This window comes from Macaca nemestrina, chromosome 10 (genome assembly GCF_043159975.1).
Source record: "Macaca nemestrina isolate mMacNem1 chromosome 10, mMacNem.hap1, whole genome shotgun sequence".
NCBI classification, from domain to species: domain Eukaryota; kingdom Metazoa; phylum Chordata; class Mammalia; order Primates; family Cercopithecidae; genus Macaca; species Macaca nemestrina.
In genome coordinates this window covers 81427201-81439818 of record NC_092134.1, presented here as the reverse complement: position 1 = coordinate 81439818, position 12618 = coordinate 81427201, and the positions used below count along the sequence as shown (strand labels likewise).

Here is a 12618-nt window from a genome sequence, read left to right as displayed (position 1 = left end):
CCCTCAGGAATCCTATGATATCAATATTCAGCTACTTGTCAATCAATGGCTTGACGTAGTCATTTGTTATGAAGGAGTAATCATCTTAGAATCCCACAGTAGACATGAGAAAAAATGGAAGTAAAAAGATAAACCAGTGTACTGGGAACATCAGTTTAGTGATTTCCATGTTCATAGATGGGGACAGCTGGCTTAAAGGCCACTTGGTGGATTAGATGCTGGGCCTTACTAATCTGGGAAGGTTTTCCTGGAGGAAGAAGACCTGAAGCTCTGCTGCCTGTTGACTGTCATGTCAGCTCTTTGAGACATCCTGGATCTTGTCCAAAGGCAGGTGTGATCCCTGATGCCTGGTTGACCAGTGCCACAATGGAAAATCACCCATGAAAGTTGGGTCCTGTTCCTATAGCCTGTGCAATGCCAGTTCTCATCATCGGACCTGTTTCCTTCTGAGAACTAGGAGGCATTGTAGCAACTTGCCTTCAGTCCCTCAGCACTTCTATACCTGAGCATATTTGCTCAGGGAAGACGAGTAGTAGTAGTAAATATTAATACAAATATTAGCTAAATACACATGTCCTTCTGTGGTCTCAGCTACATGAATGCATTTAATCCTCACAACAGTCCCATGAAATAAGTTCTGTCATTCTGATTTTATGGATGAGAAGACTGAGGTACAGAGGGGTAAAGTCACTTTTCCAGGGTCACTGGATTAGCAGGAGGCAAAGCCAGGACTCAAAACTATACAGTCTGGCTGGAGAGTCTATGCTTTTAACATTTATATCATCTCTCTGTAAAGATCCCTGTTTTTTTTTCTCTGCCAGGGAAGCCTGGAATTGCTCATCGAGACTTAAAGTCAAAGAACATTCTGGTGAAGAAAAATGGCATGTGTGCCATAGCAGACCTGGGCCTGGCTGTCCGTCACGATGCAGTCACTGACACCATCGACATTGCCCCAAATCAGAGGGTGGGGACCAAACGGTAGGAGAGCCTGGGCCTCTGGCCTTGCTAAGCAGCTTCTACTGAGTATCCCATGTGTGCCGTTTCCCCATATGCACAGGAGAAGGAGGCGTCGAAAAAGGAGGCGAGGACCTTGTTCTCAGCCCACTGAAAGTTGAATTGAACATGCACTCCCCACATTGGAAAGTTACACCACTGCATCTAACAGATACAAGTGCTGAGAGCACAGCTCCATGAACTGTATGCACATTGGTGTTGGTGGTATTAAGGTCAGAGAGAAGGACAATCGAGCAGGATTTAGAAGGATAGCAGGCAACAGGTGTGGCTAGGGAAAGAGGGAAAACACTGCCATCTCCTGTGCAGAGAGCCGTGAAGGAGGCAGGGAGCATGTTGTGCTTAGGGACTGGAGAGCAGATTTGCCAAACTATAGCAGAGGTAACCTAGGATGGAGATTTGGGGCACCCTTCAAGATTATGGGCTTGCTTCCCACTTCATGCAGAAGTGAGGTAAGGAGTAAGGAGCTGTGATTGCAAATTGACTTCATGAGTTGGAAATGGGACCGCCTTTTAATAGAGTGAAAGAGGTGGAAATCTGTTTGCTGAATCTAAATGAATTTCATTAAGATGATCCCCTGATTTATTGTGGGGGCTGGGGTGGCTGGAATCCTAGTAATTACTCATAATTACTACTGAGAGTCATTAAGGGTGCCGCTGACCACCTCTAGAATTAATTTTGACGTATCTATAGTCAGGTAAGATAACAAAAGAAGTTCAGAATGAAACTTAAGCTCAACCCATCACTGTGACTACATTCAATAAAGTGAAAGACTCTGGTATTAACCAAATATTATGTACTGTTACTGCCTCTCTGACCCACATTACAAGTACTTCTGCCAAGAAGTCAGAACATGCTTCAAATAAACAAATCTTTTCTCTCTGTTTTTTTGAAACGGAGTTTCACTCTTGTTGCCCAAGCTGGAGTGCAGTGGCACAATTGCAGCTCACTGCAGCCTGCACCTCCTGGGTCCAAGTGATTCTCCTGCCTCGGCCTCCCGAGTAGCTGGGATTACAGGTGCCCGCCACCATGCCTGGCTAATTTTTTGTATTTTTAATAGAGATGGGATTTCGCGATGTTGGCCAGGCTGGTCTCCAACTCCTGCCCTCAGGTGATCCACCCACCTCAGCCTCCCAAAGTGCTGGGATTACAGGCGTGAGCCACTGCACCTGGCCAAATAAACAAACCTTAATAGTTAAAAATAGAGATACACATCAGAGTAGCCTGGTATTGCCAAATCTGTGCTGAAGTGTTTAGAATCAAATCTAAAACATGGGAGTTTGCAATGAAGATATGTGTATACTTCTTCTGCCCCAAGGGACTTTATCAGGATGATATTCTTCCACATTCAGAGGGCCCCTGAATCAATACTTTGATTTAAAGAGAGCAGTCGTCATTTTCTGTGCGTGACCATGTTTGTTTTGCTATTGCAGATATATGGCCCCTGAAGTACTTGATGAAACCATTAATATGAAACACTTTGACTCCTTTAAATGTGCTGATATTTATGCCCTCGGGCTTGTATATTGGGAGATTGCTCGAAGATGCAATTCTGGAGGTACCTTTCTTTTTTGCCTTTGCTCCTACCTCCCATTCCAGGACACTAGATCACCCAAAGCTGTTTTACTGCCCCCTTTCTTTTTACAACCTGTTGGATGCCTGTTGCCAGAGCCTGAATCATCGTTTAAAGTTGCCATCAAAGGTGTGGAACCTTGAAGGCAGCTGTGCTTAGGGTGTGTTTATTCTTCGGGGATCAGCTTGTTGAATAGTGTTGTGTGTTAGGGTAACCATTTCTGAAGTCTTGTTTGGCTTTATAAACAAACAAACATTGTTTTATTAGTCTGTGGCAGGGAGTGCCCCAGGTGCAAATAGCACAGGATTCATGCAGGGGTCTCTCACGTCAGAAGCAGTATGTTCTAATGCATTGGCTCCCAAGCCACATTCATGGGAAACCTTGCTGTTTCGTTGTTAAAATAATAGTGCTAGTTTCTAAATTTGTAAAAGTGCATAGATTTTTCTTAAAGTGAGTTTTTTCTCCCATGGTTAAAAATCGTTGGCATTTACAACTTCTTATTCATGACAGAATCCAGTAAGAAATAGTATCAGATTTAGCAGAAACACTTATTATTGTCAACTTAGTATATCAGTATTGTATGATAATTTCCACATACTCTGCCACATGATCAAGTTCCAGGACCTCTAGAGCCCTACCTTCAGCCATTTATCTGTGATATAAGAGATTCCAGGGCAGTGAAAGTGGTTGGAAAAAAACTGGTAGTGCTCATGTCGCCAGCACATATACTAAAATTGGAACGATACAGAGAAGGTTAGCATGGCCCCTGCGCAAGGATGACATGCAAATTCCTGAAGTGTTCCATATTTTGTAAAGACCTACTATTTGATAGCACCACAGGGTGACTATAGTCAATAATGTAATTGTACATTTTCAATAACTGAAAGAATATAATTGGATTGTTTGTAACACAAAGTGTGAATGCTTGAAGGGATGGATATCCCATTTTCCATTATGTGATTATTATGCATTGCATGCCTGTATCAAAACATCTCATGTTGTACCCCATAAGTATATACATCTACTGTGTACCCACAAAAATTAAAAAAATCTAATCTAGAAAACATCTGGCAAGTCTTCCAGCAGAACTGTTTTGTATATTAATACCCTTTTCCAGCTTCCGTTTATGACATGTTTGGTAAAATCCAAATTATGGAAATAGTGCCCAGGTAGTATTAATGGAATTGGACCTCTTAAATTTTGATCAGTATATGCAGATAAAACAGACTAAGAGACCAGGCACAGTGGCTCACGCTTGTAATCCCCAGCACTTTGGGAGGCCAAGGTGGTCAGATCACGAGGTCAAGAGATCGAGACCATCCTGGCCAACATGGTGAAACCCTGTCTGTACTAAAAATACAAAAATTAGCAGGGCGTGGTGGCACACGCCTGTAGTCCCAGCTACTCAGGAGGCTGAGGCAGTGGAACTCTTAAACCCTGGAGGTGGAGGTTGCAGTGAGCCGAGATCGAGCCACTGCACTCCACCTTTGCAACAGAGCGAGACTCCATCTCAAAATAAAAAAAAAAACAACAAATAAAACAGACTAAGAAAAATCTGGTCACACAAGTCTTAAACTGTTAATAAGTTTATTTCTTCTTATGACATCCAGAGATTGAGGCTAAATATATAATACTAACATTTATTCACCACTTGCTATGTATAAGCTCATTTAATCTTTACTACTACAAGTAAGTAATAAGTAGGTGCTATTATCATCACCATTTTACAAATGAAGAAAATGAGTCACAGAGAAATTAGGAAATTTGTCCAAGGTCACATAACTATTTTAGTATCTCGGACTTAAGCCTGTAACTACCCCTTAGATAATTACCAAGTCCAATTCTCTATTTAAAAATATTTCCCAGGCTGGGCACTGTGTCACACCTGTAATCCCAGCACTTTGGGAGACCAAGGTGGGCAGATTGTCTGAGGCCAGGAGTTCGAGACCTGCTTGGGCTACGTGGCGAAACTCTATCTCTACAAAAATAAAAAAATTAGCCAGACATAAAAGCCAGGCATGGTGGCTCACGCCTGTAATCCCAGCACTTTGGGAGGCCAAGGTGGGTGGATCACCTGAGGTCAGGAGTTCGAGGCCAGGCTGGCCAATGTGGTGAAACCCTGTCTCTACTAAAAATACAAAAATTAGCTGGGTGTAGTAGCAGGCACCTGTAATCTCAGCTACTCAGGAGGCTGAGGCAAGAGAGACTCCATCTCTACTTAAAAAAAAAAAATCTTATTAGCTCAAGACAGCAGGTTTTGTTTGTTTGCTTGCTTGCTTTTCTTTTTCTGGAAAAGGGCTTGAGAAAAATTAATTGGCTTTTTATTTTTATTTTTTTGAGACAGGGTCTCTCTTTGTCACCCAGGCTGTAGTGCTGTGGCACAATCTTAGATCACTGCAACCTCCACCTCCTGGGTTCAAGCCAGTTTCCTGCCTCAGTCTCCCGAGTTGCTGGGATTACAGGCGCCCACCACCACTCCCAGCTGATTTTTATATTTTTAGTAGAGATGGGGTTTCACTGTGTTGGCCAGGCAGGTCTCGAACTCCTGACCTCAGGTGGTCCACCTGCCTTAGCCTCCCAAAGTGCTAGGTTTGTAGGCGTGAGCCACTGTGCCTGGCCTAAATTGGCTTTTTAAAATTATCTTTTTATTATGGAAAATCTTTTAAGTTTGTAGCTTTAAAAGATGAGGACTTTAAAAAATGCAATGCTATTACCACACTTTTAAAAAATGAACATTAGGCCAGGCACAGTGGCTCATGCCTGTAATCCCAGCACTTTGGGAGGCCAAGGTGGGCGGATCACGAGGTCAGGAGTTTGCGACCAGTCTAGCCAACATAATGAAACCCCGTCTCTACTAAAAATACAAAAAAATTGCCAGGTGTGGTAGTGTGTACCTGTAGTCCCAGCTACGTGGGAGGCTGAGGAAGGAGAATCGCGTGAACCCAGGAAGTGGAGCCTGCAGCAAGCCGAGATCACGCCACTGCACTCCAGCCTGTGCAACAGTGGAGACTCTGTCTTAAAAAAAAAAAAAAAGAACATTAGGGGCCAGGTGCCATGGCTCACGCCTGTAATCCCAGCACTTTGGGAGGCTGAGGTGGGCAGATCACCTGAGGTCAGAAGTTCAAGACCAGCCTGGCTGACATGGTGAAACCCCGTCTCTACTAAAAATACAAAAATTAACCGGGCGTGATGGTGAGCACCTGTAATCCCAGCTACTCAGAGGCTGAGGCAGAAGAATCACTTGAACCTGGGAGGTGGAAGTTGCATTGAGCTGAGATCGTGCCACTGCACTCCAGCCTGGGTGATGAGTGAAACCCTCAAATTCTTTTTTTTTTTTGAGACAAGAGTCTTACTCTGTCATCCAGACTGGAGTGCAGTGGCACAATCTCAGCTCACTGTAGCCTCCACCTCTCCAGGCTCAGGTGAACCTGCCACTCCAGCCTCCCGAGTAGCCTGGGACTACAGGTGTACCACCCTGCCCTGCTAATTTTTGTATTTTTTGTGGAGACAGGGTTTTGCCATGTTGCTCAGGCTGGTCTTGAACTCCTGTGTTCAAGCAGTCCTTCCACCTCGGCCTCCCAGAGTGCTAGGATTACAGGCGTGAGCCGTCGTGCCTGGCAAACATTAATATCACTTAACATCTAGTCAGTGTTGAGATTTCCCCCGTCTCCTAATTTTTTAAAGCAGTTTGTTCAAATCAGGGTTCCAGTAAGTTTTTCCCCTGCAGTTGATGAATACAGCTCTTACATCTCTTCTTGTCTACATGTTCCCCCTCATTTTTTCTTCCCACTCTGTTTTTTTTGGAGAATCCAGGTCATTTGTCCTGTAGAGTTTCCCAGGCTAGATTTTGCAGATTGCCTAGGTAGAATTCACATATTCTACTCTTCGTGGTATTTCTTATGAATTGGTAGTTAGTTCTGGCAGCTAGAATCATTTCTGGGGGTTCGGGGACACAGGGTTCCCTCTGTCCTTCCTTCCGTGACAAGTTGCGTAGTATTGGTTCTCTATTTTTGTGTTGTTAACGTGCCATGGTGATATTGTCCAAAACTAAGAGAATGATTACTTCCCCTGCATATCTTATTTGGTTCCCATGATATATAGTTGGAATAGGAGACACAGAAAAAATACTTGATTCTTTCCACTTATTTACCATTTTTCAAAATGAGGTGGTTCTTAGCCTCCCACAGAGGTGACTGAGGTTTCCTTTTTTAGACTTTAAACATGTTTGTTTCCATTGAAGTTATTCATCTTATTGTCACTTAAAGGTCCCCATCTTTGGCCAGTTGGGAGCTTATCAAGTTGGTGCCTTTTGTTGTGACCCCAGTAGTCTTTGATAGATTCCTTGCTTTGGCTATGAAAGAAATGTTCCTGGCTACTCTTGTGTATTTCTTTTTGTTAGTTGTTTTGTTTTGTTTTGTTTGTGACAGAGTCTTGCACTGTTGCCCAGGCTAGAGTGCAATGGCACGATCTCTGCTTACTGCAACCTCTGCCTCCAGGGTTCAAGTGATTCTCCTGCCTCAGCCTCCTTAGTAGCTGGGACTACAGGTGTTCGCCACCATGCTTGGTTAATTTTTGTGTTTTTAGTAGAGACGGGATTTTACCGTGTTGGCGAGGCTGGTCTCAAACTCCTGACCTCAGGTGATCCGCTTGCCTCAGCCTCCCAAAGTGCTGGGATTATAGGCATGAGCCACCACGCCCGGCCCCTCTTGTATGTTTATTTTTCCATACTTAGAATTAACTAACTTTTCTAAGGAACCTTAGGGGGTAGTGGTATTTACAGAGCACAATGTAGGTTTTGTCACTGGCTTCTGAGTAATCTCTTCCTGCTGTTGATAACTCAGGTAGATATTTTCTTTTCTCCCAGGAGTCCATGAAGAATATCAGCTGCCATATTACGACTTAGTGCCCTCTGACCCTTCCATTGAGGAAATGCGAAAGGTCGTATGTGATCAGAAGCTGCGTCCCAACATCCCCAACTGGTGGCAGAGTTATGAGGTAAGCAGCTGGCCTCCTGTGGCTTTCCCATCAGCCTGATTTCTCCACCTTAGAAAAGGGTTTCTTGACAATGGGGTCAGGCTCCAGAGGGGCCCCCTGAGAGTGTCAGTTATTATTTACTATTAGGTGCTGTTATACATATACCAAGCCCTTTGGAGCTACAGTCTCTTTCCCTGGACCCTGTAGGGTGCCATTTGGAGTTCACAGCCTAGTAGAAGAAAAGGCTTTGGGCCTGGTGTGGTGGCATAGGCCTGTAATCCTAGCACTTTGAGAGGCTGAGGCAGGAAGGTAGCTTGAGCTCAGGAGTTCGAGACAAACCTGGGCAATGTGGGGAGACCCCGCCCCTACAAGAAATAAAAAATTAGGCTTGGCACACCACCTGTAGTCCCAGGTACTTGGGAAGCTGCGGTGGGAAGATTGCTTGAGCCCAGGAGGTCAAGGCTGCAGTGAGCCATGATTGGGCCACTGCATTTCAGCCTGGGCAACAGAGCAAGACCCTGTCTCATAAAAGAAAAAGGAAAAGGCTTTGTCCCCAAGACACAGATGAGGGAGGTGGTCAACAAGTGACAGCTGAACCCAGAGCTGTTAGACACCAGGCTAGGAAAGCAGTGCTGGAGCCCAGGCTGAGCTGAGCTGCGTGGAAGAGTGAGGAGGAGGTGTCCATAAGAGAAGCCCTGAGACCAGACGGAGGAGGGCATGCCTGTGAGGAAAGTGGTCTTTCCAGAAACTCAGAAGGGAGGAGGTGATGTGTTTGACAGGGTTGGGATTGGGATGGAGAATGTGAATTTGGAAGAGCTGGCAGATGAAATCCGGGGTGTGGGGGAAACAACATTTGGTGGGAATAATTGGTATGAGGACATGTTTGTGACATACGTCCTAATAAACATGGAATTCTAGGGTCTTAAGAGTGTTCAGGGGAACAGGCTTTGCCTAGCTGAGTGCTCATGGACCTCCTTTTCATTTGTGGCTCTGCATTTCCTTTTATTTTTTCCCCAACTTTATTGAGGTGTGATTGACAAATGAAATTGTAATGAAGGTGCTGAATTGATACATGTATGTATTGTGACATGATTACCACACTCAAGTTAATGAGCACATCTGTCACCTCACGTCGTTGCCTGTGTGTGTAGTGAGAGCAGTTGAGACCTACTGTTAGCACATTTCAGGTGTACAGTATTGTTACTCTAGTCACCTTGCTGTCCATTAGAGCCCCAGAACTTACCTAGTGAAGTAGAGGTTGGCCCTGCCTTTAAAGGGTCTAACCACTAGAGGGCATTTCTGCATTTCAGAACAGAATTGCATCTTAGCTGATGCATTCGTGTTGCATCATAGAGCAGCATTTCTCACCGCACTCCTTGGAACCTTCAGGGCAGGGTTTGCTTCAGAGGGCAGGTGAGACCAGAAGAGCTGGCCTTTAGCTGCAGCGTTTGCCTTTCACTTGTGCAAGCTGTTCCTTAAAAAGGAAGAGCTGCCGGGCGCGGTGGCTCATGCCTGTAATCCTAGCACTTTGGGAGGCCGAGGCGGGCGGATCACAAGGTCAAGAGAGCGAGACTATCCTGGTCAGCCAACATGGTGAAACCCCGTCTCTACTAAAAATACAAAAATTAGCTGGGTGTGGTGGCCCGTGCCTGTAGTCCCAGCTACTGGGGAGACTCAGGCAGGAGAATCACTTGAACCTGGGAGGCGGAGGTTGCAATGAACCAAAATCGCACCACTGCACTCCAGCCCAGGCGACAGAGCGAGACTCCTTCTCCAAAAAAAAAAAAAAAAAGGAAGAGCCAAGGAGACAAGGGAGCCTTGCAGAGCATTTCCCTAAGGTCAGCCAGCGGGTGGAGGTGGATCTGCCAGACTCTGCACTGAGCGGGAGGTGGCAGGGAAATGAATGAGAGCCTAGGGACCAGAAAGGCTTCTCCAGGGCATGGCCGAGCTGATGGCTCCTGGGTCTTTCTGCACAGGCGCTGCGGGTGATGGGGAAGATGATGCGAGAGTGTTGGTATGCCAACGGCGCGGCCCGCCTGACGGCCCTGCGCATCAAGAAGACACTCTCCCAGCTCAGCGTGCAGGAAGACGTGAAGATCTAACTGCTCCCTCTCTCCACACGGAGCTCCTGGCAGCGAGAACTACGTACAGCTGCCGCGTCGAGCGTACGATGGAGGCCTACCTCTCGTTTCTGCCCAGCCCTCTGTGGCCAGGAGCCCTGGCCCGCAAGAGGGACAGAGCCCGGGAGACTCGCTCACTCCCATGTTGGGTTTGAGACAGACACCTTTTCTATTTACCTCCTAATGGCATGGAGACTCTTGAGAGCGAATTGTGTGGAGAACTCAATGCCACAACTCGAACTGGTTGTAGTGGGAAGTCCCGCAAAACCCGGTGCATCTGGCACATGGCCAGGAGCAGTGACAGGGGCCTGAGAGGGGCCGGAGGAGCCGAGGTGTGGCCAGTGCTAAACTACGCTGAGGGTTTCCTTCGGGGATTAGCCCACAGCACACCAAGGTGGCCCGGAAGAACCAGAAGTGCAGCCCCTCTCACAGGCAGCTCTGAGCCGCGCGTTCCTCTCCTCCCTGGGATGGACGCTGGGGGGGACTGCCAGTGGAGACGGAATCTGCCGCTTGTCTGTCCAGCCGTGTGTGCATGTGCCGAGGTGCGTCCCCCGTTGTGCCTGGTTCGTGCCATGCCCTTACACGTGCGCGTGAGTGTGTGTGTGTGTCTGTAGGTGCGCACTTACCTGCTTGAGCTTTCTGTGCATGTGCAGGTCGGGGGTGTGGTCGTCATGCTGTCCGTGCGTGCTGGTGCCTCTTTTCAGTAGTGAGCAGCATCTAGTTTCCCTGGTGCCCTTCCCTGGAGGTCTCTCCCTCCCCCAGAGCCCCTCACGCCACAGTGGTACTGTGTTCAGCAGGCTGCTCTGCCCACCCCAGCGTCAGCACAGCTCTCCTCCTCCATCTCAGACTGTGGAACCAAAGCTGGTCCAGTTGTCCATGACAAAAGAGGCTTTTGGGCCAAAATATGAGGGAGGTGGGTGGGATGGGCAGGGAAGGAATCCTGGCAGAAGTCTTGGGTGTTAGTGTCAGCCGTGGGAAATGAGCCAGCCCAAGGGCATCATCCTCAGCAGCATCGAGGAAGGGCCGAGGAATGTGAAGCCAGATCTCGGGACTCAGATTGGAATGTCACATCTGTCTTTCATCTCCCAGATCCTGGAAACAGCAGTGTATATTTTTGGTGGTGCTGGGTTTGGGGAGGGGAAGGGAAGGGTGGGCAAGGAGTGGGGAGGGAGTCCGGGGTGGGAGGGAGGCATCTGCATGGGTCTTCTTTTACTGGACTGTCTGATCAGGGTGGAGGGAAGGTGAGAGGTTTGCATCCACTTCAGGAGCCCTACTGAAGGGAACAGCCTGAGCCAAACATGTTATTTAATCTGAGTATAGTATTTAACGAAGCCTGGAAGCACGGCTGTGGGTGGTGATTTGGTCAGCATATCTTAGGTATATAATAACTTTGAAGCCATAACTTTTAACTGGAGTGGTTTGATTTCTTTTTTTAATTTTATTGGGAGGGTTTGGATTTTAACTTTTTTTAATGTTGTTAAATATTAAGTTTTTGTAAAAGGAAAACCATCTCTGTGATTACCTCTCAATCTATTTGTTTTTAAAGAAATCCCTAAAAAAAAAAAAAAAAAAAAAATTCTCCAATTGAACGCACATAGCTCAATCACACTGGAAATGTTTGTCCTTGCACCTGAGCCTGTTCCACTCAGCAGTGAGAGTTCCTCTGCCCTGGGGCTCAGTCTCTCTCGCATTTTGTCCCCACCCTCAATTCCATGAGTGGTTTTTGCTCTAAGGCCCTTTCATGCACTGTCCAGCTGGTTGCACCCTCTCCAGGCATTTATTCGACAAATGTGTATGAAGTGCCTGCTGGGTGCCAGGTGCTGGGAATACATCTGTGAGCAAGACATGCTTGGGTCCTACTCCTGGAGCACTGTAAAAAGAACTGATTCAAGTAAGTAGATGCCTGTTGTGAGACCAGAGGGTTTCATAATTGGTTCTACGACCCTTTTGAGCCTAGAATTACTGTTCTTACAGATCACTGAAGAAAGAGGAACCCCCACAACCCCCTCCACAAAGAGACCAGAGGGTGATGAGACCTGGGGTTTAGAATCCCAGGTGAGACCCCAAATCACTGCATTCATTCTGAGCCCCCTTCCTGTCCCCAGGGGAGGTGTATTGTGTATGCAGCCTTGGAGCATCTCTGCCTCCAACCCAGCAGTTCTCTGCCAAAGCCTGTGGAAGGAGAGCCCTATCCCTGCCCTCAGGCTCCCCAGTGCTCCTGGCCCTTCTATTTATTTGCCTGATTGTTGCTTCTGTCCTTGCATTAAAGGAGATCTTCCCCTAACATTTGGGCCAATTTACTGGCCACTAATTTCGTTTAAATACCATGGTGTCATTGGGGGGACCGTCTTTACCCCTGCTGACCTCCCACCTACCCCGCCTGCAGCAGAACCTTGGCGGTTTGTAGGTGATGATGGAACTTAGACTCCTCTGCCCAGAGTCACAGGTAGCCTCTGGGATCTGCCAACACATGTCCACTCCCAAGCCACTAGCCCACTCCCCAGGTGGCCCTTCTGCCCTGACCCCACACACAGTCCAACTCTTCACCTCTGGGGAAGACGGAGCAGGTCTTTGTGAAGCTCCCACACCCACTCCTGCCACTTTTAACACTAAGCGAGAATTGGGGAGAAACCGAAGCTGTGTTTTTGGCCCCCGAGACTGACCCTGATCCATAGTGCTACCTGCACCTCTGGATTCCAGATTCACAGACCAAGTCCAAGCCCGTTCTCACGTCGCCGTAAAGGCCCCCGAACGGCATTCTCGGTACTTCTGTTTGTTTTTGTACATTTTATTAGAAAGGACTGTAAAATAGCCACTTAGACACTTTACCTCTTCAGTATGCAAATGTAAATAAATTGTAATATAGGAAATCTTTTGTTTTAATATAAGAATGAGCCTGTCCAATTTCTGCTGTACATTATTAAAAGTTTTATTCACAGA

The 12618-nt window shown here is 46.8% G+C and overlaps 1 protein-coding gene and 1 non-coding gene across 4 annotated transcripts in view; both read left to right on the top strand.

Moving 5' to 3' along the window:
• LOC105474334 (activin A receptor type 1B) overlaps positions 1 to 12618 on the top strand; it is a 46633-nt gene extending 34015 nt beyond the window's left edge. For all 3 annotated transcript variants that reach the window (XM_024790549.2, XM_024790551.2, XM_024790550.2), the window contains exons 6-9: positions 822 to 978; positions 2445 to 2569; positions 7449 to 7579; positions 9535 to 12618. In XM_024790549.2, the coding sequence (XP_024646317.2) occupies positions 822 to 978; positions 2445 to 2569; positions 7449 to 7579; positions 9535 to 9660 (539 nt within the window). In that variant the 3' untranslated portion in view covers positions 9661 to 12618. The remainder of the gene's footprint in view (positions 1 to 821; positions 979 to 2444; positions 2570 to 7448; positions 7580 to 9534) is intronic.
• Positions 3289 to 3395, top strand: LOC112425279 (U6 spliceosomal RNA). Its single transcript, XR_003016349.1, has one exon. It is a non-coding gene; the product is annotated as a U6 spliceosomal RNA (small nuclear RNA).